Consider the following 26717-nt stretch of genomic DNA (forward strand, 5'->3'; position numbering starts at 1 on the left):
CATGGGAGGAAATCAGAGGAAACCCATGCAGACACGGGGAGAATGTGCAAACCTCACACAGACAGTGACACTAGCCGGGAATTGAACCCGGGCCCCTGGCACTGTGAGGTAGCAGTGCTAACCACTGTGCTACCCCTCCCATGTATAATTCAGGATCTTCCAGTCCTGCCAAAGTCGATGGTTATTTGAATGGCTTGTCATGCCCACCATGGGAGAACCTGCTGCACCGGCGGGACTGGAACGGCCCGGCCTGTAAAACTGCCCGATTGCCGATCAGAGCCACAACTGCTTTCACAGACATTCCTTAAGAAGGAGCCTGAATTTACATAGCAGCTGCCACATCCTCGGGACGAGGTGCAGTCAGCGTGGCAAGGTCAGAAAGACGAAAGGATGGGTACCTCCTGCCCATACTGGAGTCGATACATGACCCCAGTCCCACACTGGCACAACTGAATCTTTAACTGCCCCCTAAAGCAGCCTGAGGATAACTTCACTTTCTGGGGAGAAGGACCATGATCTCAGAAGGGTCAGAGATACCCACATCCTGGGAATTCATTTACAAACGCTTCCCCCTCCCATCAGTCACCCCAAGTATTGTTTTTCATAGAATCCCTCAGTGCAGAAAGAGGCCCTTTGGCCCATCGAGTCTGCACCAAACACAATCCCACCCTACCCCCAAATCCCTACATATTATACCCACTAATCCCTCTAACCTACATACCCCTGGACACCAAGAGGCAATTTCTTAGCATGGCCAATCAACCTAACCTGCACATCTTTGGACTGTGGGAGGAAACCGGACAGTCCGGAGGAAACACATGCAGACACGAGGAGAATGTGCCAACTCCACACAGACAGTGAGCCGAGCCGGGAATTGAACCCAGGATCCTGGAGCTGTGAAGCAGCAGTGCTAACCACTGTGCAGCCCATGTATTTTTCTGCCAGCTCTCTGGAGAACACTCTTGTTATTTGGCTTTTCCTGACAAACGCAGTATAAATCTGATCAACTCCTTTTAATCCGTTAATCCCTGGGGTTTTTGGCTGGGGTTTTATTTCTCTTGCTGTGTGGGTCCAGTGGTTTTTTTCCTCTAACTCCCTGTGAGGTCGATGGGTCTCTCCACTTCGTTCGTGGGTAAAGTCAGACAAGGGGGCAGATACACAATGACAGACAGTGCGATTGTAACCTGGCTGTGTGTGTGAGAGAGAGAGAGTTCCCCTCGCCCCACTGTGGACATCTCACCGTTCAGATGCTAAACAGTCTGAAGTTGATGAAGACACAAGCGAAACAGGAGGCTCTGAGCTGGCACAATCAGCCTCTTCTGAGGCACTGAAGGTCCACGTGTAATAATTTAATCCCAGATTAGCTGTCAGGGATTCGTTTAATTGTGAAATTTGCGAATTACAAGCTCTCTGCCTCTGAAATCTAACCATTCCCAGCATTGAGTATCTTTCCTTCAGTTCTAATTGTTGGAGATTGCTTTTAAGAAATGTAAGATTTCTTGTAAACAATGTTACTGTCTCTCTTTGTTCTCTCTACTGGAATCCAATCTCCTTTACCCTGTCTTTGGGTTGAATTGTCTGCTGTCTCTGCTGGCAGGTTCGAACTGCCTGTGATTGGCGAGGCTGCTGATCTACTGGAACCTGACCTCCTGCCCACCCTCTGTTGCCAACAGAGGCCCCTTGTTGGAGACTAACGGGTATCAGCCCGGCCTCCAGGGGGGTATCAGCCCGGCCCCGGGGAGGGTATCAGCCCAGCCCCGGGGGGGGGGGGCGCTATCAGCCCGGGCCCAGGGGTTTATCAGGCTGGCCCCGGAGGGGGGAGTGTATCTTCCCGGCCCCGGGGGGTATTGACCCAGCCTCAGGGGGGTATCAGCCCGGCAGCCAGTGGTTGTGTGAGAGATCGGCAGCTCAGACTGTGTACCCAGCGTGTCACCACTGGGAGAAAGCACTCCATGATTGACCGTGAGACCAGACATCAGGAGAAAGGGACCCTCTGAGAGCCACCCCCTGAGTCCTCAACCACTCCTCCTCACCACCCCATCCCTTAAACCCCACACCCTCCCACCAGCCCCCACCCCCCCATCCCCTCAACCCCACATGCTCAACCACACACCCTCCACCCACCCCCTCAAACCCACCCTCCCCCCCTTTCCCCCCTTCCCCCATCTTCCCTTCTACCCCCCCCATCTCTCCCCATCTCCCCCCTCAACTTTGCCCCAGCTCCACCAACCCCCTGCTCACAAGAGCTGCTGGCCTCTGATTGGCTGGAAGCTCTGGGGGGGGAGGGGCCAGGTTTCCAGCCTTGGGGTCCTGAGGCCAGCGAAAGGCCCGCCCACCAGCCTCACTGCTGCCCGATTGGCTTGTGATCCAGCAGGACCGCCCAGGGAGAGGCAGCTTGGTCACTCATTGGCTGTTCAGAGACCCTTGATGCCCTTACCGTGCCCGATTCCACATTGACCCCACTTGTTCACCCCACACACTATTAACCCGTCCATGAACCTGCTCCCTCACATTGGGAATAAACTCAGGGTTGGAGCAGACAGGGTACAGGCCTCATAGAACTCAACCCCTCAGACTGACCTTTGACCTCAGAGCCATTACCCAACGTGATTTATTCCCCCATGTTTGACACTCGTGTTGTAAATCATATCTCTAACCGTTATATTGTTAAACCGAGTCAGGAATTAATCATTATAGGCATATGCGTGCAGGGGGATACATTTTACTACTTCACTATACTCACTACCAAACTCCAGAAAGTTCCTTCTGTAGCTCTGATATTTCAGTCCACATGATCTCCACATTCACGAAGAAGATTGTCATCGACTTCAGGAAGTGTAGAGGAGAACATGCTCCTGTCTACATCAATGGGGATGAAGTAGAAAGGGTCGACCGCATCAAGTTTTTAGATAACTAGATCACCAATAACCTATCCTGATCTCCCCATGCCCAGACTATAGTTAAGAAAGCCCACCAATGCCTCTACTTTCTCAGAAGACTAAGGAAATTTGGCATGCCAGCTATGACTCTCACCAACTTTTACAGATGCACCATAGAAAGCATTCTTTCTGGTTGTATCACAGCTTGGTCTGGGCTCCTGCTCTGCCCAAGACTGCAAGAAACTACAAAAGGTCATGAATGTAGCCCAGTCCATCACACAAACCAGCCTCCCATCCACTGACTCTGTCCACACTTCCTGCTGCCTCGGAAAAGCAGCCAGCATAATCAAGGACCCCACGCACCCCGGACATTCTCTCTTCTGCCTTCTCCCATTGGGAAAAAGATACAAAAGTCTGAGGTCACGTACCAACCGACTCAAGAACAGCTTCTTCTCTGTTGCCGTCAGACTTTTGAATGGACTTACCTTGCATTAAGTTGATCTTTCTCTACACCCCGGCTATGACATTCTGCACTGCCTCATTTCCTTCTCTATGAACGGTATGCTTTGTCTGTATAGCGCGCAAGAAACAATACTTTTCACTGTATGTTGATACATGTGACAACAATAAATCAAATCAAATCAAATCCTCCTCGACTGCTCAGGAACCAAAGCATTGCTGACACTATGTCCCAGCAAGGCTTGAGGGGAGACAGTGATGTAATGGTATTGTCACTGGGTTAGTTATCCAGAGACCCAGGGTGATGTTCTGGGGATCCGGGTTCAAATCCCACCCTGGCAGAAGGTGAAATTTGATTCAATGAAAACCTGGAATTCGGAATCCACTGATGGCAGTGAAACAATTGTCGATTGTTGGAAAAACCCATCTGGTTCACTGATGTCCTTTAGAGAAGGAAATCTCCAGTCCTTACCCGGTCTGGCCTACATGTGACTCCAGAGCTGCAACAATGTGGGTAGCTCTCAACTGCTCTCTGAAATGGGCAGGAAATGCTGACCCAGCCAGCAACACCCACATCCCATCTACATATAAACAACAAAGAAAAGTACAGCACAAGAACTGACCCTTCAGCCCTCCCAGCCTGTGCCAGTCATACTGCCCTAACTAAACCAAAATAAACCTTCTGCCTTGCTCAGTCCGTATCCCTCTATTCCCTCCTTATTCATGTACCCATCCAGATGCCTCTTAAACGATGCTAATGTGCCTGCTTCCACCACCTCATCTAACAGTGCGTTCCAAGCACCCACCACTCTCTGCATGGAAAACTTCCCCCACATCTCCCTTAACTTCCCCCTCCCACCATGATAATTTCCAGTTTGATTTGATTTGATTTATTATTGTCACATGTATTAATATACAGTGAAAAGTAAAAGTATTGTTTCTTGCATGCTCTACAGGCAAAGTGTACCTTTCATAGAGGAGGAAAGGAGAGAGTGCAGAATGTAGTGTTACAGTCATAGCTAGGGTGTAGAGAAAGATCAACTTAATGCGAGGTAGGTCCATTCAAAAGTCTGACAGCAGCAGGGAAGAAGCTGTTCTTGAGTCGGTTGGTACTTGACCTCAGACTTCTGTATCTTTTTCCTGATGGGAGAAGGTGGGAGAGAGAATGTCCGGGGTGCGTGGGGTCCATCATTATGCTGGCTGATTTGCCGAGCAGGAAGTGTCCTGTTGCGCTCTCCTGCTTCTTATGAATGGGTCAGTTCAGTCAGTATTTCTACCCCTCTCCTGCAAGTCCATCCACACATAATATTCACAATGGGATAGAACATAGAACATTACAGCACAGTACAGGCCCTTCGACCCTTGATGTTGTGCCAAGCTATGTCCAAACCCAAGACCAAGCTATCCCACCCCCTATCATTCTGGTGTGCTCCATGTGCCTATCCAATAACCGCTTGAAAGTTCCTAAAGTGTCCGACTCCACTATCACAGCAGGCAGTGCATTCCACACCCCAACCACTCTCTGAGTAAAGAACCTACCTCGGACGTCCCCCCTATATCCCCCACCGTGGATTTGGTATCTTTTATTTTGAACTAACCATCGGCCCGGGTTTGGGAGTTCCCTCTGGCTGAGTGATACTCAGTTACTGACGAAGGATGCGGTGAGTTTTACTTTCTGACTTGATTTTCTCCCTAGGTCTGAACTCAATGACAGCTGGACACTGATCGGGGAGAGAGTGCAGTCCACATCCATGGTGATCAGAGGGTTAGAGGCAGACACACAGTACCAGTTCATAGTTCGAGCTGTCAATGCCCATGGTCCGAGCTCACACAGTGAACCCAGCAATGCCGTGAAGACACTCGGTGAGTTCAGACGTTTAATCAACATTCTTGGACAGGCCTGTTCGTGGAAAACGAGGGGAAGATAGGTTTCAGGCCCAGTCTCTGTGAACAGGCCGCATCCATACTTTACTTGGGGCCTAGCAGACCTCCTGACAACCGGGGGTCGGGCATTTCAGAGGCAGCTAAGAGTCAATCGCATTGCTGTGGCTCTGGAGTCACATTTTTTTAGTTTAAGTTTATATATTAGTGTCACAAGCAGGCTTAACACTGCAATGAAGTTACTATGGAAATCCTCTAGTTGCCACACTCCGGTGCCTGTTCAGGTACATCGAGGCATGGCCAATGTACCTAACCGGACTGTGAGAGGAAACCGAAGCACCTGGAGGAAACCCATGCAGACACGGGGAGAATGTGCAGACTCCACACAGACAGTAACCTAAGCTGGGAATCGAACCTGGGTTCTTGGTGCTGTGAGGCAACAGTACTCACCACTGTGCCACTCGGAGGAAACCCACATACATGTGGGGAGAACATGCAGACTCCCCACAGACAGTGACCCAAGCCGGGAATCGAACCTGGGTCCCTGGTGCTGTGAGGCAGCAGTGCTAACCACTGAGCCATTCCACGTAGACCAGAGCAGGCATCAGCTTCATATTCCCAAAGTCTGAAAAAAAAGAAATTAATTTAAACACAAGGTGGGTGGGCTATGTGTCCACTAAGTGCATTCTGGGATAGCCAACATGGCTGCCCTCTCAATGCTACACACAGTCATACGAGAGGATTTACTCTGCAAGACTAATTCCTTCACTGCTACCTTTCAAATGGCCAGTGAGCTAGAGCTTGTAGATGCCAGAGTAATACCCTGTGGCCCAGGTAGACCATCTGAGGTAACTGGAGAGGGAGAGCCTGGCACAGGGGCAGTCTGTAGTGTCCACTTGTGGCCATTTACAATTGGAGGCCATTCAGAAAGGGGTCATTCAGTACGATGGCGCCTGTGGAGTTGTGACAGAGATCTGGCTCAGATCGAATGGAGCAGATTCAGGGAGCAGAATGTGCCATTCCTGTTCCTATCTCTTATGTGTGACAGTGAGTGCGAGTGTGTCAGTATAACCACCTGCTCCTGCCTGCTGGTGCACACAGCATGCCTTCTGTGTTGTAATGTTGACATTCCCACCCAGAGGCACGGTGGGAGTGTGTGAGTGTGAGATGGTGTGCTGATACTATCACTGGGCTAGGAACCAGACGTCCAGGCTAATGCTCTGGGACACGGGGTTCAAATCCCACCACAGCGGCTGGTGGAATATAAATTCAATAAATAAATCTGGAATTGAAACTCAGGGCTTTCCAGCCATCCTCGCCCCGAAACTGATAAATCCCACCCGAGATCAACAGACTTTTCCGTCATCTGCCCCTCTCCCTGCTCGCTATGATTGCTGTAGTGGGCAAAATGGAAAAATTCACCCCTAACTCTCTGTAAAGGTGACCATGAAATTATCATTGATTGTTGGAAAAACCCAGCTTGTTCCCTAATATCCTTTAGTGAGGGAAATCTGCCGTCCTTACCCGGTCTGGCCTACATTTGACTCCAGAGCCGCAGCAATGTGATTGATGCCCAACTGTTCTCCAAGGGCAACTAGTGATGGGGTGTAGGGGTGAGGGGCAGGGTGGGTGGGTGACTGTGGGAGGGGGACTGGAATATTATTCTTGCTGACAGACTGTTTCTCTCCTATCGACATCAAGCTCAGTGGATGGCCTCTACAGAGCGGGCATTCCGTTACGAGGTGGACTCTGGGTACAGGTTCGCAGGTACAGGTTGCACCCAAAATCATCAACATGGCACCCATTCATCATCACACCTGCCCACCCCACACCCACACACACCCCCACACACACCCCCACACACACCCCCGCACACACACCCACACACACCCCCACACACACCCCCACACACACCCCCGCACACACACCCACACACACCCCCGCACACACACCCACACACACACACCCACACACACACCTGCAGACACACCCACACACACCCCCACACACACCCCCACACACACACCCACACACGCCCCCGCACACGCCCCCACACACACACCCACACACACCCCCACACACATACCCACACACACCCCCACACACATACCCACACACACCCCCACACACACACCCACACACACCCCCGCACACACACCCGCACACACACCCACACACACACCTGCACACACACCCACACACACACCCACACACACCCACACACACACTCACCCCACACGTACACACATTCTCTCTCTCTCTCTCACACACACACACACCCACACACACACTCACCCCACACGTACACACATTCTCTCTCTCTCTCTCTCTCTCACACACACACACACACACACACACACACACACACACACACACACACACACACACACACACACACACACCCATAGTCACACTCACCCCTCCAACACTAACCCCCCACACTCCCCCACACATACACACTCACCCCCCCCACACACACACACTCACACACAACACACACACACACATGCAACACGCACACACTCACCCCCACACACACACATACACACTCTCCCACCAAACCTCCACACTCTTCACAGACTCCCGCATGCCCGCCACCCCCTCACTCTAACTGCCAGCTTCCTCCTCCCATGCTAACACTCATTTCACCACCCTGCTTATCACCATGGGCACAGACAGACTGTCACTCTCAGCTGTATTCTACACAGAATGGCAAGGGGCATGCGGGCAATGTCAACATGTGGGGTGGTGGTGATTGATACAGTAGCAGAGTGGTTATCACTGCTGCCTCACAGCGCCAGGGACCTGTGTTCGATTCCCATCTTTGAAGACTGTCAGTGTGGAGTCTGCACATTCTCCCCATGTCTGCATGGGTTTCCTCCAGGTGCTCCGGTTTCCTCCCACAGTCCAGAGATTAGATAGATTGGCCGCGGCAAATTGCCCCTTAATAAAAACAAAATTACTGCGGATGCTGGAATCTAAAACCAAAAGAGAAAATGCTGGAAAATCTCAGCAAGTCTGGCAGCATCTGTAAGGAGAGAAAAGAGTGACGTTTCGACTCCAGATCACTCTTTGTCAAAGCTCTTTCCTCTCTTTACAGATGCTGCCGGACCTGCTGAGATTTTCCAGCATTTTCTCTTTTGGTAAATTGCCCCTTACTGTCCAAAGATGTACAGGTTAGGTGGATTGGCCTTAGAAAATGCGTGGGATAAGGCAGGGAGGAGGGGGCGGGCCTGGTTAAGATACTCTTTCAGAGCGTCAGTACAAACTCGATGGGCCAAGTGGCCTCCTTCTGCACTGTAGGGATTCTGTGAATCTGTGGGCACACACATACTGTGTATGTCCATTAGACTAAAGTACATGTTTGTGTTTAATAAACCTATAGATAATGCTGTCAGTGTCAGGGGGATTAGCAGGGTAAATACGCAGGATTATGTGGATAGAGCCTGGGTGGGATTCTTGTCGGTGTAGGCTCGATGGGCTGAATGGCCTCTCTCCGCACTGTAGGGATTCCATGTTCTACATATTGTGAGTTGTGATGGGATGCATGAGGGGTGGAGCCGTACAGATGGTCAGAAAGTGCCTCTTGGTTCTCTAACACCGTAGCCCAGCTCCCAACATTGTTTAAAGCCCCCCACGAGCCTCACACTTCACCCTTTTACCCCCACCCACTCTCCGAGCCTCCACCCTCATAGGTGTCCTCCAAAGCTACTCCTCCAGGATTCACTCTGAACCAGGAGCCATGCAACAGCAATGGAAATTATTTTATAATCATTGGAAAAATACTGAACCTCCAACAATCTAATAAATTCCCAAAACCAAACATGAAAACACTGATAGTGAAAAAAAACTATTCCTGCGCAAAAATAAATCTTAATCCTTCAGGTGCCTACTAAGTTTGTCAACAAACAAAAAAAACACTTCAATGGCATGTTCTGTTGTTACAGCCCCTTAAAAGTTTCAATCATCTTCTATCGCATGCTGAACAGATGCCATTATAGATTTTGAAACCCAGCCAGGCATTCATAATAGCTCCAGTTGTCACAACAAAAGTTTCCTGCTGCATTGCCTGAAAATGGCAGAACAGAATGTTGTTCCATTTTTATTTCACAACAGAGTGGAACAGATATAAGTGATTTCCTTTCCACTTACAAGACCAGTTTTTTTTGAACAGCCAGCACTGAGAATCACAGCACAAAACATGACAGCAGAGGCTGAGAGGACATTTTTTGTTTGTACTTTTAATGTGTTATAGCACTTTTGATGATTGGAAAAGTATTGTAATCCACAATTATTCAATGTTGGTCAGTGTAATTGTCTTTGCAGGACAGATCTCTGTGATTAATCATTGCATCAGAAACACGCACACATTACAGTACAACATCGAATATTGACATTTGAAGATGTTAAAACTTTTTACACTTTTACACTTTTTACACTTACCTTTCAGCATGTTCCTGACTCCTTATCAGATTTCTGCCCACAGGTCAGGGACTGTCCAAGGGAATGTCTTATTTTATGGTTTACAAATCCCGCACCAGCACACGGAAGAAGCGTGTGGGAGGAAAAGCAATTTTCCCATGTCCTCCCAGTGGGGACTGCGACCTTGGAAGTGGTGCGTGTGTGTGCTTTCGATCTCAGGGTTTCCCACCTGCCGAGAGGCAAATGGTGTGGGGTCAGGAAGGCAGAGGAGGATTGTCATACCAGCAGATAGGGAGGCAATGGCCTGGTGGTATTATCGCTCAACTATTAACCCAGAAACTCAGCTAATGTTCTGGGGGACCCGGGTTCGAATCCCGCCATGGCAGATGGTGGAATTTGACTTCAATAAAAAATATCTGGAATTAAGAATCTACTGATGACCATGAAACAATTGTCGGAAAAACCCTTCTGGTTCACTAATGTCCTTTAGGGAAGGAAATTTGCCGTCCTCACCTGGCCTGGTCTACACGTGACTCCAAAGCCACAGGTTAACTCTCAACTACCCTCTGATCAAGGGCAACTAGGGATGGGTAATAAATGCTGGCCAATCAGTGACAACCATGTCCCACGAATAAATAAGAAAGAATATTGAGTTCAGCATCTCACACCCGCACTTCCATTGAGATGTATAAGATGATGAATGGGATGGATAGGATAGAGGTGGAGAGACTCTTCCTGCTCAGAAAGGACAGTAGGACTAGGAGGCACAGCCTCAAGATAAAGGGGGGGTGGTTTAGAACGGAGTTGAGGAGGAACTTCTTCACTCAAAGGGTGGTGAATCTCTGGAATTCTCTGCCCGTTGAAGTGGTGGAGGCTGCCTCGCTAAATATTTTTAAGACGCGGGTTGATGGGTTTTTGATAAGAGAGGGGATTAAGGGTTATGGGGAGAAAGCGGGAAAGTGGAACTGAGCCACGACAGATCAGCCATGATCTTATTGAATGGCGGGGCAGGCTCGAAGGGCTAGATGGCCTACTCCTGCTCCTATTTCTTATGTTCTTCCATTAGTGAAGGAAATCCAAACTCTGTAACTACAGAACACACGTTATTGACTGTAAAACACTTTGAGGTGGTTCATAGAAACCCTATAATTCAGAAAGAGGCCATTCAGCCCATCAATTCTGTACCGACAACAATCCCACCCAGGCTCTTTCCCATGTGACCCCACACATTTACCCTACTAATCCCCCTGACACTAAGGAGCAGTTTAGCATGGCCAATCAACTTAATTCACACATCTTTGGAGTGCAGGAGGAAACCGGAGCACCCAGAGGAAACGCATGCAGACACAGGAAGAACATACAGTCTCCACACAGTGACCCGAGGCTGGAATTGAACTCGGGTCCCGGGTGCTGTGAGGCAGCAGTGCCAATCACTGTGCCACCGTGCCAACCACATTTGGTTGTTGAAGGTGCTATGAAAATGGAAGTTCTTTCATTACATGGAGCAGAACAGAACCAGCTGATTTTCTGACCAAATTAACTCAGAGCAGAGAGAGGATGGGACTTTGGGTAGAATTTATAATTCCCCTCAGGAGCCCTGTAGCAGGATGGGTGGAGTCTGCCCGCTCTCCGATTTGGAATCACGAGCTTTCAGAGGACTGCTCCTTCATCTGGTGAGTGGGGGAAGTTACCTGATGAAGGGGCAACGCTCCGAAAGCCCGTGCTACCAAATAAACCTGTTGGACTTTAACCTGGTGTTGTGAGACTTCTTACTGTGCCCACCCCAGCCCAACATTGGCATCTCCAGAGATCCGATTTGCCCTGAACAGTGTGAGTTCTAACGAAAGTTGAACACATTACCAGCCACACAGCCATCGAGTTAGCATTTAATATCGCTGATCCCAGCTTCCCATTTCCTGTTCCCTAATGCTGGTCTGTTTTATCCAATTATCCTCCAATCACGGGATCAGCATCATGGCAAATCAAAAAGCCTTTGGAATTACTATCAACAACAAGAATCTTTCTTAGTATAACGCTGTTGCAGAAACAGTAAGGAGGCCACTCGCTCCATCGCACCCCTGCTAGCCCACAGAGAGGAACTCTCTGTAGTTCTCACTTTCCCAGCTTTTTCCTGCTATCTTGCAACGAATCATGATTGCAAAGAGTTTGCAAAGAGTTTCAAAAGCAGATGGATGGAAAGGTTTTGTTGAAGAAGGAGGGGCGATTCTCCGATCCTGCCGCACTGTTTTGGTAGCGGGAGACCTGAGAGTGGGGGCCGTTTCGTGGGTTCCTCACTGAGCGTCACATCTCTGCCCATCTCCGGCAGCTGGATTTCCCGTGACGTCAGCTCCGTGCCAGTAAGTCGACACAGAGCTGAATAATTTATGCTGAGGCACATCGCCATCGCTTTTAAATATAACTAAAACTGAAATCTCTGAAAGCCTCTCCCCTGCCCCACCTCCCGCCAGGAATGTTTCACTCCAACAGGGGTTAGTACAACTCCCCACTTGCTGGAAGCTGGCTGCCTGACCCCGCTGGAGCGAAGAGGGGCACTCGCGGTCCCCCTGCACATTGCCCCCTTGGCAGTGCCAGCCTGGGCACTACCCCCTCACCCCCCCCCGCCACTGCCCAAGGGCCAGCCAAATCTCTGTTCACTGTGGCAGGAGGAGGAAATCCCACCAGCGCGAACTCTCAGAACATTCGGGCCATGAGGCAGAATTCTTCCAGCCGCGCTGGTCTAAAACCTCCCCCCGTCACTGGGGTTTCACACTGTCCGCAATCCGCCCACTAAAATTCCAGAGACGGGCAGGCTGGGAGAATTCCGGCCGTAGAGTTTTACAGCACAGAAAGAGGCCCTTCAGCCCATTGTGTCTGGGCCAGTCATCTGTATATTCTATCCCATTTTCCAGCATTTGGCCCATAGTCTTCTATACCATACTGTTGGACTCATCCAAATGCTTCTTAAATATTGTGAGGATTCCTGTCTCTCCTACCTCTTCAGGCAGTGAGTTCCAGACTCCCTCCACCCTCTGGTTGAAAAGGTTTTTCCTCAGATCCCTCTAAATCTCCTGCTCCTTAACTTATATCAATGTCCCCCTGGTTACTGACCCCTCTATACTCAGGGGAAAAGTTTCTTCCTATCTATGCAATTTATGTTCCTTGTAGTTTTGTGCATCTCAATCGGGTCTCCCCTCAGTTTTGTCTGTTCTGTGGAAGACAACAAATATTGCCATAAATTAGGAGAAACTATTAGCGCTGGAATCAATACTGTTACCCGGCTTTTAATTTAAACACCCGCAAGCATTCCAGTTTAATAGGACAAACAAGGACAGTAATTCCACAATTTCTTCATTTAAAACTTCTCAGACCAACTCTTGCAACTCATTAATTCTTTACTGAACTTTAACTCTAACTGAACATCAAATTTAATTAAACATCAACTTTAACTACTTAACTGAAAATAGATACTGCCGAGTTTAGGAAAATCTTGGGCAAGAAATATCCTCGATGTAGAGTCTATCTTCTTCCCTGAAGCACCCTTCAGGGTACAGGTCTTCTTACAATGGTTGGTCTCTTCTGAGTTATCGCTGCACATGTCTTTTTATCCATAATCCTCCATTTGCTTCCAGAAGATTCTCTGTCATCCAGCCAACTGTGCAACCAGAAACCGTCACACGGCTCGAGCATCCAATGAAATTACTTGCTAATGATGCCATTATGCTTAGTTCAAACTGTATCCTCCACACATGACAAATCGAAGCCACAATGTCTTGGCCAAATATAAACAGCTTGCCCTATCTCGGCCAACACAGGGAGCTTCAGATCACAGCTCCCAGACCACAGCAACTTTATCACCTGCATCTAGTTTTAGTCATAAGCCAGCATGCTTAGCACTCAAACAGAAAAGCCATTTCAAAGCCACTATTGCTATTATTATTGTTAAATCATTATTGTAGCCATTCTTTCTCCATGCACTGGTGAAGGAACTGGGATTTTTTTCTCTTGCATAGCAAGTTGTTGGGATCTGGCAGGTGCTGCCTCAAGGCAGGTGGAAACAGATTCAATAATAATTTCAAAACAGTAATTGGAAAATACCGGAGAGGTAATATTTTGCAGAGTTGGGAGGACAGTGTGGGGGAGTTGGACTGATAGCATAAGCCTTTCAAAGAGCTGTCATGGGCAGGATGGGTCAAATAGCCTTCTGTGCTGTGCATTTCCATGACTCTATTGAAGAACATGCCAGACATGACTGGGTGGGATTCCATAGGAAAAGATTTCTCCGGTCAAATTGTTCAAATCTCTCCGGGTCGGCTGGTGGGAGCGAGCATTGTTGGGAGTAGGAAGGGTTCCTGGATGTAGACCTTATCGATCAGGCAGCAATCCAGCTTTGGAATGAGTTCCCAGCGATGGCCATTGACGAGGTTTGACTGAGAGGTAGTTAGATATGTTCACGGGTGACCAACGGGCATGGAATAATAGTGAGAAGATCAGACGGGATTCAGGTTATGGAAAAGGCCAGTAAGTAAGGTCATGCTGAGGGATTGGGTTGTATAATGTTGCTATCCAAGACAAAGATTGGTTACCTCCTCAGGCCATTTCCTCTGGGTAGACAGTTTTAGTTTAGAGTTCCTTCACAAAGCCTCTTCACCATTGGTAGCTGTGTCTTAGACCCTAAGCTCCAGAATTCTCTCCCTAAACCTCTCCATCTCTGCGCCTCTTATAAATGACAACTTTGGCCAAACCTTTTGTTCACCTCTCCTCAAATCTCCTTCTTTGAACTGGTATCATGTTTTTACTAGAGCTCTGTCAAACACCCGGGGATATTTTCCATATTAGAAACACATTGTAAATACACAGTGTTATTCAGCTCATTTACATTCTCTCTTCCACCTTCTTCTGTCAGAAAAAAGACACAAAAATTTGAGGTCACGCACCAACCAACTCAAGAACAGCTTCTTCCCTGCTGCTGTCAGACTTTTGAATAGACCTACCTTGTATTAAGTTGATCTTTCTCTACACCCTAGCTGTAACTGCAACAATACATTCTGCCCCCTCTCCTTTCCTTCTCTCCTGCATACTCTACGAATGGTATGGTTTGTCTGTGTAGCACGCAAGAAACAAAACTTTTCAAGTTGTATCCAAAAACATGTGACAATAATAAGAACATAAGAACATAAGAAATAGGAGCAGGAGTAGGCCATCTAGCCCTTCGAGCCTGCCCCGCCATTCAATAAGATCATGGCTGATCTGTCGCTGCTCAGTTCCACTTTCCCGCTTTCTCCCCATAACCCTCAATCCCCTCTCTTATCAAAAACCCATCAACCCGCGTCTTAAAAATATTTAGCGAGGCAAGTCAAATCAAAAGATTACTACCAGTGCATCCACTATCTCTGTAGCTACATCCTTTAATAGAGGAATTTTACAGTAACTTTATTGCAGTGTTAACATAAGCCTTAGTTGTGACTAATAAATAAAGTTAGTTAGTATCCTAGGATGCAACCCATTAGGTCCAGGGGACTTATCGGCCTTTAGCTCCTTTAATTTCCCTGGTACATTTTCTTTAGGGACAGACATTGTATTTATTTCCTCCCCCTTTCTGCTCCTGGGTTTTTGGAAAGATATTTGTGCCTTCCACTGTAAAGACTGATGCAAGCTATTTGTTTAACTCCAGTGCCATTTCCCGCTTCCCCATTATTATTTCCCCAGTTTCATTCTCGAAGGCGCCTATGTTCACTTTGGCCTCTTTCTTCCTTCCTTTTCTAAATTTAAAGATACTCTTACCGTCCGCCTTTATATTACTGACTAGTTTACCCTCACAGCTTATCTTCTCCCTCTTTATTATATTTTGTTGTTTTTTTAAATCTTTCCCAATCCTCTGGCTCACTGCTGATCTTTGCCATATTGTATGTTTTTTTTCAGTTCAATACTAATCTGAACTTCCTTGGTTAATTATAGTTACTTTATCCCCTATCTCGAATCCTGCTTCCTCACTGGGATCGATCTCTGTTGTGAGTCATGAACTATTTTCATAAATGTCTGCCATTGCTGATCAAGGACCTTTTCTGCTAAACTCCTCTCCTCGTCCACTCCAGACAATTCTGCCCTCATTCCTTTGCGATTATCCTTATTTACATTTCGCACAGTTGTTTCTGACCCAAGTTTCTCACTTCCAAACTGAATCCTAAATCCCAGCATGTTATGGGCACTGTTTCCCTAGGGGATCTTTAACACTGAAGTGTTTTGAAACTTGCCTCATTGCACATTCTCTCTCTCAGCCTTTCTGTGCCCTAATGGTGCATTTGTGAGGCTTTTGTCTGTTTCTGTGGCCAATTATGTCTAGAACAGGTAACCAGACTGTCATCAGGTGTTTATAGCATGAGGCATTCTACACCATATCATGCATAGATGGACAGACAGATGTGGGCAGGCAGATGCACATGGGTGCACACACACATACACACACACACACACACACACACACACACACACACATATTGCCCCATGTTACCCGTTGTCCTATGTTACCCATTGCCCCATGTTACCCATTGCCCCATGTTACCCATTGCTCCATGTTACCCATTGTCCCATGTTACCCATTGCCCCATGTTACCCATTGCCCCATGTTACCCATTGCCCCATGCTACCCATTGCCCCATGTTACCCATTGCACCATGTTACATACATAAGAACATAAGAACATAAGAAATAGGAGCAGGAGTAGGCCATCTAGCCCTTCAAGCCTGCCCCGCCATCCAATAAGATCATGGCTGATCTGTCATGGCTCAGTTCCACATTCCCGCCCTCTCCCCATAACCCTTAATCCCCTTGCTTATCAAAAACCCATCAACCCGCGTCTTAAAAATATTTAGCGAGGCAGCCTCCACCACCTCAACGGGCAGAGAATTCCAGAGATTCACCACCCTTTGAGTGAAGAAGTTCCTCCTCAACTCCGTTCTAAACCGCACCCCCCCCCCTTTATCTTGAGGCTGTGCCCCCTAGTCCTGCTGTCCTTTCTGGGCAGGAAGAGTCTCTCCACCTCTATCCTATCCATCCCATTCATCATCTTATACGTCTCAATGAGATCTCCCCTCATTCTTCTAAACTCTAACGAGTACAAGCCTAGTTTATTCAGCCTCTCCTCATAGCTCAACCCCCTCAACTCCAGTATCAGCCTAGTAAACCTCCTCTGCACTCCCTCCAAGGCCACCCATTGCCCCACGTTACCCATTGCACCATGTTACCCATTGCCCCATGTTACCCATTGTCCCATGTTATCCATTGCCCCATCTTACCCATTGCCCCATGTTACCCATTGCACCATGTTACCCATTGCCCCATGTTATCCATTGCCCCATCTTACCCATTGCCCCATGTTACCCATTGCCCCATGTTACCCATTGCCCCATGTTACCCATTGCACCATGTTACCCATTGCACCATGTTACCCATTGCCCCATGTTATCCATTGCCCCATCTTACCCATTGCCCCATGTTACCCATTGCCCTATGTTACCCATTGCCCCATGTTACCCATTGCCCCATGTTACCCATTGCACCATGTTATCCATTGCCCCATCTTACCCATTGCCCCATGTTACCCATTGCCCTATGTTATCCATTGCCCCATGTTACCCATTGCACCATGTTACCCATTGCCCCATGTTGTCCATTGCCCCATCTTACCCATTGTCCCATGTTACCCATTGCCCTATGTTACCCATTGCCCCATGTTACCCATTGCCCCATGTTACCCATTGCACCATGTTACCCATTGCACCATGTTATCCATTGCCCCATCTTACCCATTGCCCCATGTTACCCATTGCCTTATGTTACCCATTGCCCCATGTTACCCATTGCCCTATGTTACCCATTGCCCCATGTTACCCATTGCCCCATGTTACCCATTGCACCATGTTACCCATTGCCCCATGTTATCCATTGCCCCATCTTACCCATTGCCCCATGTTACCCATTGCCCCATGTTATCCATTGCCCCATCTCACCCATTGCCCCATGTTACCCATTGCACCATGTTACTCATTGCCCTATGTTACCCATTGCCCCATGTAACCCATTACATCATGTTACCCATTGTCCCATGTTACTCATTGCCCCATGTTACCCATTGCACCATGTTACTCATTGCCCCATGTTACCCATTGCATCGTGCTACCCATTGCCCCATGTTACCCATTGCCCCACGTTAACCATTGCCCTATGTTACCCATTACATTGTGTTACCCATTACATCGTGTTACCCATTGCCCCATGTTACCCATTGCCCCATGTTACCCATTGCCCTATGTTACCCATTGCCCTATGCTACTCATTGCCCCACAGGAACTCCGCCATGAGACTGTGAGCTAACTAAAATCTATCAATCTCAATCTTCAAAACTCCAAATGCCACTGTCCCACTATCCCAGCGAACAGCTGCAGCTGTTAGTGTGAGGGGGTTGAGGGGGGGGGGGTGTCCCCTGATTTGCAGTGCCCTTTTGTGTGAGGAACAATTTCCTCCAGGACAGCAAGGTGGCACAGTGGTTAGCACTGTTGCCGTACAAGGCCAGGGACCTGGGTTTGATTCCCGGCTTGGGTCACTGTCTGTGTGGGATTTACACGTTCTCCCCGTGTCTGCATGGGTTTCCTCCGGGTGCTCCGGTTTCCTCCCACAGTCTGAAAGATGTGCTGGTTGATGCACTGACTGTGCTAAATTGATCCTCAGTGTACCCGAACAGGCGCCAGAGCGTGGGGATTAGAGGATTTTCACAGTAACTTCATTGCAATATTAATGCAAGCCTCCTTGTGACAATAAGAAAGAAACTTTAAACTGAATGACTTAACTGTTATTTTAAAATGATGCCCAGTATTCTACAGTCCATCAGCAGAGAAAAGGGACTATTTTCTCTCTGTCCACCCGATAACGCACCCAAAACACCTCCAATTGATCTCCCTGTAATAGAAACATAGAAGATAGGAGGAGGAGGAGGCCATTCGGCCCTTCGAGCCTGCTCCACCATTCATTACAATCATGGCTGATCATCCAACTCAATAGCCTAATCCTGCTTTCTCCCCATAAACTTTGATCCCATTCACCCCAAGTGCTATATCCAGCTGCCTCTTGAATCCATTCAATGTTTTGGCATCAACTCCTTCCTGTGGGAATGAATTCCACAGGCTCACCACTCTTTGGGTGAAGAAACGTCTCCTCACCTCCCTCCTAAATGGTCTACCCTGAATCCTCAGACTGTGACCCCCTGGTTCTGGACTCCCCCCACCATCGGGAACATCCATCCTGCATCTACCCTGTCTAGTCCTGTTAGAATTTTATAAACCTCTATGAGTTCCCTCCTCATTCATCTGAACTCCAGCGAAAACAATACTAACCTAGTCAATCTCTCTACCTTGCCTGACAGGCAAGGCAGATGAGCTCAGGGGGCATGGATGGGTACATGGGACTGGGATATTATAGCAATTACTGAAACATGGCTAAGGAGGGGACAGGATTGGCAGCTCAATGTTCCAGGGTACAGATGCTATAGGAAAGATAGAACAGGAGGTAAGAGAGAAGGGGGAATTGCACTTTTGATGAGGGAAAACATCACGGCAGTACTGAGAGGGGATATATCCGAGGGTTCAGACACTGAGTCCATATGGGTAGAACTGAGAAATAAGAAGGGGGAAATCACTTTGATAGGGTTGTACTATGGGCCCCCAAATAGTCAACAGGAAATTGAGGAGCAAATATGTAAGGAGATTACAGATAGCTCCAAGAAAAATAGGGTGGTAATAACCAGAGATTTTAACTTTCCCAACATTGACTGGGACAGCCATAGTATTAGAGGGTTGGATGGAGAGAAATTTTGTTGAGTGTATTCAGGAGGAATTTCTCATTCAGTATGTGGATGGCCCAACTAGAGAGGGGGCAAAACCTGACCCCTTCTTGGGAAATAAGGAAGGGCAGGTGACAGAAGTGTTAGTGAGGGATCACTTTGGGACCAATGACTATAATTCTATTAGTTTTAAGATAGCTATGGAGAATGATAGGTCTGGCCCAAAAGTTAAAATTCTAAATTGGGGCAAGACCAATTTTGATGGTATAAGGCTGGAACTTTCAAAAGTTAATTGGGGGGAGTCTGTGGGAAGTCAAAGGGATGTTTGGTAAGTGGCAGGCTTTCAAAAGTGTGTTAACAAAATTCAGGGTAAACACATTCCTCTTAGAGTGAAGGGCAAGGCTGGTAGAAGTCAGGAACCCTGGATGACTCGGGATATTGAGGCCCTGGTCAAGAAGAAGAAAGAGGCACATGACATGCAGAGGCAGCTGGGATCAAGTGAATCTCTTGAAGAGTACAGAGGGTGTAGGAGTAGAGTAGAGAAATCAGGAGGGCAAAAAGGGGACACAAGATTGTTTTGTCAGATAAGGCAAAGGAGAATCCAAAGAGCTTCTACAAATACAGAAAGGGCAAAAGAAAAGATTTACTAGGATGCTATCAAGATAGGATGCTATCTTGATGGTTTGAGTTGTAAGGAGAGGCTGAATAGACTGGGACTTTTTTCTCTGGAGTGTAGGAGGCTGAGAGGTGACCTTATAGAGGTCTATAAAATAATGAGGGGCATAGATCAGTTAGATAGTCAATATCTTTTCCCAAAAGTGGGGGAGTCTAAAACTAGTGGGCATAGGTTTAAGGTGAGAGGGGAGAGATTCAAAAGTGTCCAGAGGGACAATTCTTTCACACAGAGGGTGGTGAGTGTCTGGAACAAGCTGCCAGAGGTAGTAGTAGAGGTGAGTACAATTTTGTCTTTAAAAAGCATTTAGACAGCTACGTGGGTCAGATAGGTATTGACAGATATGGGCCAAATGCAGGCAATTGGGACTAGCTTTTAAAAAAAAGACAGCATGGACAAGTTGGGCCGAAGGGCCTGTTTCCATATTGTAAACCTCTATGACCCTATGTCTCCTCATACATCAGTCCTGCCATCCCCAGAATCCCTCTGGTAGACGTTTGCTGCACACCATCGAAAGCAAGAACATCCTTCCTCAGAAAAGGAGACCAAAACTGTACACAATACTCTGGGTGTGGCCTCACCAAGGCCCCTGTATAATTGCAGCAACACATCCCTGTACTGTACTCGAAACCCCTTGCAATGAAGGCCAACAGACCATTTACCTCTTTACTGCCTGCTGCACCTACATGCTTACCTTCAGTGACTGGTGCACAAGGACACCCAGGTCCCTCTGCACACTCCCCTCTCCCAATTTACAGCCATTCAGGCAGTAATCTGCCTTCTTGCTTTTTCTTCCAAAGTGAATAACCTCACATTTATCCAAATTATACTGTATCTGCCATTGATTAGCCCACTCACCCAACCTACCCAGATCATTCTGAATGATCTCTGCATCCTCGGTACAGTTCACCCTCCCACCCAACTTGGAGTCATCTGCAAACTTTGAGATGTTACATTTTGTTCCCTCATCCAAATCATTAATATATATTGTGAATAACTGGGGTCCCAGCACTGATCTCTGTGGCACCCCACTAGTTACTGCTTGCCAATTTGAAAAGCACCCATAATTCCTATACTTTGTTTCCTCTCTGCTAACCAGTTTTCTATCCATCTCAATACACTTCCTCCAATCCCATGTGTTTTAACTTTGCACGATAATCTCTTGTATGTGGGACTTTATCAAACGCTTTCTGAAAGTACAAATATACCACATCGACTGGTTCCCCCTTGTCAACTCTACTAGTTACATCTTCATAGAATTCCAGCAGATTTGCCAAGCATGATTTCCCCTTTATAAATACATGCTAACCCTGTCTGATCCTGCCACTGCTTTCTAAATGCTCCACTATAAAGTCCTTGATAATGGATTCAGGAATTTTCCCCACTACCAATGTTAAGCTGACTGGTCTATAATTCCCTGTTTTCTCTCTACCTCCCTTTTTGAATAATGGTGTGACATTCATGACCCTCCAATCTGCAAGAACTGTTCCAGAATCCATAAAATCCTGGAAGATGACCATCAATGCATCCATTAAACCCAGAGCCACTTCCCTAAGTGCTCTGGAATGTAGATTATCAGAACCTGGGCATTTATCTGCTTTCAATCCCAACAATTTTCGCAGTACCATTTCTCTACTAATATTGATTAGTATTATAAACCGGACATTGATGAGACCACATTTGGAAAATTGTGTGCTGTTCTGGTCACCTCACTATAAGAAGGATGTGGAAGCATTGGAGAGAGTGCAGAGGGGATTTACCAGGATGCTTCCTGGTTTGGAGGGTAGGTCTTATACGGAAAGGTTGAGGGAGCTGGGGCTTTTCTCTTTGGAGCGGAGGAGAATGAGAGGTGACTTAATAGAGGTTTATAAGATGATGAGGGGGATTGATAGAGTGGACATTCAGAGACTATTTCCTCGGGTGGATGTAGCTATTACTAGGGGGCATAACTATAAGGTTCATGGTGGGAGATATGGGAGGGATGTCCGAGGTAGATTCTTTACTCAGAGAGTGGTTGGGGTGTGGAATGCACTGCCTGCTGTGATAGTGGAGTCGGACACTTTAGGAACTTTCAAACGGTTATTGGATAGGCACATGGAGCACACCAGAATGATAGGGAGTGGGATAGTTTGATCTTGGGATTGGACATAGCTCGGCACAACATCGAGGGCCGAAGGGCCTGTACTGTGCTGTAATGTTCTATGTTTCTATTGATCTCCCTCAGTTCTTCCCTCTCACTAAATCTTGTGTTCTCCAACATTTCTGGCATCTAATTCTTTTGTGAAGACAGAACCAAAGTATGTATTCAGTTGCTTGGCCATTTCCTTGTCCCCTATTATATGTTCCCCCGTTTCTGTCTGTAGGGGACCTGCATTTGTCTTTTTCGCATATCTACAGAAACTCTTAGTGTCAGTCTTTATCTCCTAAACGGAAGGAGATTCAAACTCACATGTCTTGGAGAGGCCTTGGATTAAATGATGAAGCTGGATACAGATGGCACGGTGGCACAGTGGATAACCCTCCTGCCTCACAGAGTCAGGGGTCCGGGTTCAATTCCAGCCTCGGGTCACTGCCTGTGTGGAGTTTGCACGCTCTCCCCGTGTCTGCGTGGGTTTCCTTCGGGTGCTCCAGTTTCCTCCCACAGTCCAGAGATGTTGATTGGCCATGCTAAAGTGACCCTGGTATCAGGGGGATTAATTAGGGTAAACGTGGGGTTACGGGGATAGGGCCTGGGTGGGATTGTGGTCAGTGCAGGCTCGATGGACCGAATGGCCTCCTTCTGTACAGTAGGTATTCTATGGGTGGGGAGAAGGGTGGTGGGGTGGGAGAATGAATTCTGATATCAGCTCAGTGAGACACTTCCAGGGAAATTTTCAGTCGGAAGATTGCAGCTTTCTACTCCCGGATAGTTGCGTTCACTTCTGATATTTTATTGGTTTGCAGGATGATTAACGGGGCACTGAGTGTTTCAATCCATTTCATTCTCCTCACCCTACATCTGAGCTGTATTAACAGCAGCAGGTTCTGCTTGGCGGTGTCGCTGGGGCAGTGGGAGGTGTGTTGTGATTGGGGATGGGGGGGGTGGTGGTGGTGGGTGGGTGTGGGAGGGGGGGGTGGCGCTGGCGGGTTTGAGCCGCACTGACTGACGGAGCTCTCGCTTTGCTTGCCGCAGGTGGGGAGGAGCTGGGCAGTGGTCGCTACGGACACCACTACTCGGTGGACAGCGATATTGGATTCACTATCGATGATTCGGACTTTGATATCTACATCGAGGAGGTAACAGAGAATCTGGTGACGGGGGTGGGGATGTGTGCTGTGGGAGGTAGCTGGGGATAGGGGTAGCCAGGGAGGGGGTGACCGGGGTGGGAGGGGGGTGGTGGGCGGTGTGGGGTGGGGGATGATGGCCAGTGGGGGGAGGTGGCCAGTGGGGGGGGGTAGGTGGCCAGGGAAAGGGATGGCTGCGGTGGGGGTGGGGGTTGGTAGTGGGTGATGATGGCTCGGGGGTGGGGGGGAGTGGAGGCCGGTGGGGAGGTGGCTGGGGGGGTGGGGGGAAGTGGAAGATGGCTGGGGGGGGGGGAGTGGAGGCTCGTGGGGAGGTGGGGGTAGGTGGCCATGGGGAGAGGGGGCGTGAAGTTGGGGGGGCGGGAATGGAGGTGGCCTAGAGTAGGGAAGGAGGGGGGTTGCAGTTGGCATTGGGGGTCCCAAATCTCCACTGGAGGGGTATGGTCGGAGCTACAAAACCAGCTTATCTCCTGCCTCCCCATCTCTGCACAGACAAAGCTGCATGTTGACATGCCTGTTCACCATCAAAAGCAGCATGACAATTGGGACTAGCTTGGACAGTGCCATGGTCAGCATGGACCAGTTGGGCCGAAGGGCCTGTTTCCATGCTGGATTGCTCTATGATTCTATCTAAATTCTGCAGTAGAAGGAGCTCAGCGATTCCACAACCAACAGATCAGATCAGATGGGATGTGAATGTACAAGGCATGGTTAGTAAGTTTGCAGATGATACGATACTAGGGGGTGATGGCAGAGAAGGTTATCAAAAATTACAGGGCGATCCTGATCAGTTAGAGAAGTGCGCCAAGGATCGGCAAACGGATTTCAATTCAGGTAAGTGTGAGGTGCTACATTTCAGAAAGTCAAACCAGGGTAGGATTTATACAGTGAGTGGTAGAGCTCTGGGGAGTGTCGAGGAACAGAGGGACCTCGGAGTACAAGGACATCATTCATTGAAAGCAGCATCATAGACAGACAGGGTGGTAAAGAAGGCGTTTAGCACACCGGCCTTCATCAGTCAGGGCATTGAGTACAGGAGTTGGGACATTATGTTGCAGTTATGTAAGTCATTGGTGAGGCTGCACTTATAAGTTTATAAGTTCATAAGATATAGGAGCAGAATTAGGCCATTTGGCCCATCGAGTCTGCTCTACCATTCAATCATGGCTGATGTGCCCCTCATTCCCATTTTCCTGCCTTCTCCTCATAACCCTTCAACCCATGACCAATTAAAAATCTGTCTAACTCCTCCTTAAATTTACTCACTGTCCCAGCATCCACCACACTTTGGGGTAGCAAATTCCACAGATTCACCACTCTTTGGGAGAAGTAGTTTCTGTTTTAAATTTGCTACCCCTTATCCTAAGACTATGAATATCCTTCTCACCCTAGAATGTCCGACTTGGAGTATTGTGTACAATTTTGGTCACCCTGTTGTAAGAACATAAGCACATAAGAACTCGGAGCAGGAGTTGGCCATCCAGCCCCTCGAGCCTGCTCCGCCATTCAGTGAGATCATGGCTGATCTTTTCGTGGACTCAGCTCCACTTACCCACCCGCTCACATAACCCTTAATTCCTTTACTGTTCAAAAATTTATCTATCCTTGCCTTAAAAACATTCAATGAGATAGCCTCAGCTGGGCAGGGAATTCCACAGATTCACAACCCTTTGGGTGAAGAAATTCCTCCTGAACTCAGTCCTAAATCTGCTCCATCTTATTTGAGGCTATGCCCCCTAGTTCTGGTTTCACTTGCCAGTGGAAACAACTTCTTATACACCTCTATCAAATCTCCCCTCATTCTTCTATGCTCCAGGGAATAAAGTCCTAACCTATTCAAACTTTCTCTGTAACTCAGCTTCTCAAGTCCTGGCAACATCCTTGTGAATCTTCTCTGCACTCTTTTAACCTTATTTACACCCTTCCTGTAACTAGGTGACCAAAACTGTACACAATACTCTAAATTCAGCTTCACCAATGCCTTATATAACCTTACCGTAACACTTCAACTTTTATACTTGATACTTCGATTTATTAAGGCCAGTGTACCAAAAGCACACTTTACGACTCTATCAACCTGTGACGTCACTTTTTGGGAATTCTGTACCTGTGTTCCCAAATCCCACTATTCAACTGCACTCTTCAGAGTCCTACCATTTACATTCTACTTTGGTTTGTCCTTCCAAAGTGCAATATCTCACACTTGTCTGCGTTAAATTCCATTTACCATTTTTCAGCTCATTTTTCTAGTTGGTCTAAATCCCTCTGCAAGTTTTGAAAACTTTCCTCACTGTCTACTACAGCTCCAATCTTTGTATCGTCAACAAATTTGCTGATCCAATTTATCACATTATCGTCCAGATCATTGATATAGATGACAAACAACAATGGACCCAACACCGATCCTTGTGGCACACCAGTAGTCACAGGCCTCCACTCAGAGAAGCAACCCTCCACTACCACTCCCTGGCTTCTTCCATTGAGCCAGTGTCTAATCCAATTTACTACCTCTCCATCTATACCTAGCGACTGAACCTTCCTAACTAACCTCTCATGGGGGAACCTTGTCAAACGCCTTGCTGAAATCCAGGTAGACAACATCCACCGTCTTCCCTTCATCCACTTTCCTGGTAACCTCCTCAAAACCTCCTCCTCCTTGTTATGTATAACAAGCCCTGGGATTTTCCTTAACACTGCTGAACAAGATTTTTTTGTGACCCCTTTTAGCCCTCCTTACTCCTTGCTTAAGTTCCTTTCTACTTTCCTTGTATTCCACACTTGCTTCGTGTGTTCCCAGCCCTAGCTTTGACAAATGCTTCCTTTTTCTCTTTGACTAGGCTCACAATATCTCTCATTATCCAAGGTTACCAAAACTTGCCAGCCTTATCCTTCATCCTTACAGGAATGTGCTAGTCCTGAATCCCTATCAACTTACACTTGAAAGCCTCCCACATGCCAGATGTTGATTTGCCCTCAAACATCTCCCCCAATCTACATTCTTCAGTTCCTGCCTAATATTGTTGGAAGTAGCCTTCCCTCAATTTAGCACCTTAACTTGAGGACTACACTTATCTTTAGAACATAGAACATGACAGCGCAGTACAGGCCCTTCGGCCCTCAATGTTGTACCTTTGTAGTCTCTTTGTTTAACCACAAGACACTGGGATTGGATTTTACCTCCTCACGCTCCATCTGTATTTTAAATTCAACCCAAACTGTGATCGCTTCTTCCAAGAGGATCCCTAACTGTCAGATCATTAATTATTCCTGTCTCATTACACACGACCAG

The 26717-nt window shown here is 47.7% G+C and overlaps 1 protein-coding gene across 1 annotated transcript in view; it reads left to right on the forward strand.

Moving 5' to 3' along the window:
• Positions 1 to 26717, forward strand: part of egflam (EGF-like, fibronectin type III and laminin G domains) — a 108324-nt gene that overhangs the window by 24518 nt on the left and 57089 nt on the right. The window contains exons 7-9 of the mRNA XM_080189535.1: positions 5035 to 5201; positions 6921 to 6986; positions 23319 to 23422. Coding sequence (XP_080045661.1) covers positions 5035 to 5201; positions 6921 to 6986; positions 23319 to 23422 — 337 coding nt within the window. The remainder of the gene's footprint in view (positions 1 to 5034; positions 5202 to 6920; positions 6987 to 23318; positions 23423 to 26717) is intronic.

Source organism: Carcharhinus amblyrhynchos, chromosome 5 (assembly GCF_965287045.1).
Source record: "Carcharhinus amblyrhynchos chromosome 5, sCarAmb.v2.hapA, whole genome shotgun sequence".
NCBI classification, from domain to species: Eukaryota; Metazoa; Chordata; class Chondrichthyes; order Carcharhiniformes; family Carcharhinidae; genus Carcharhinus; species Carcharhinus amblyrhynchos.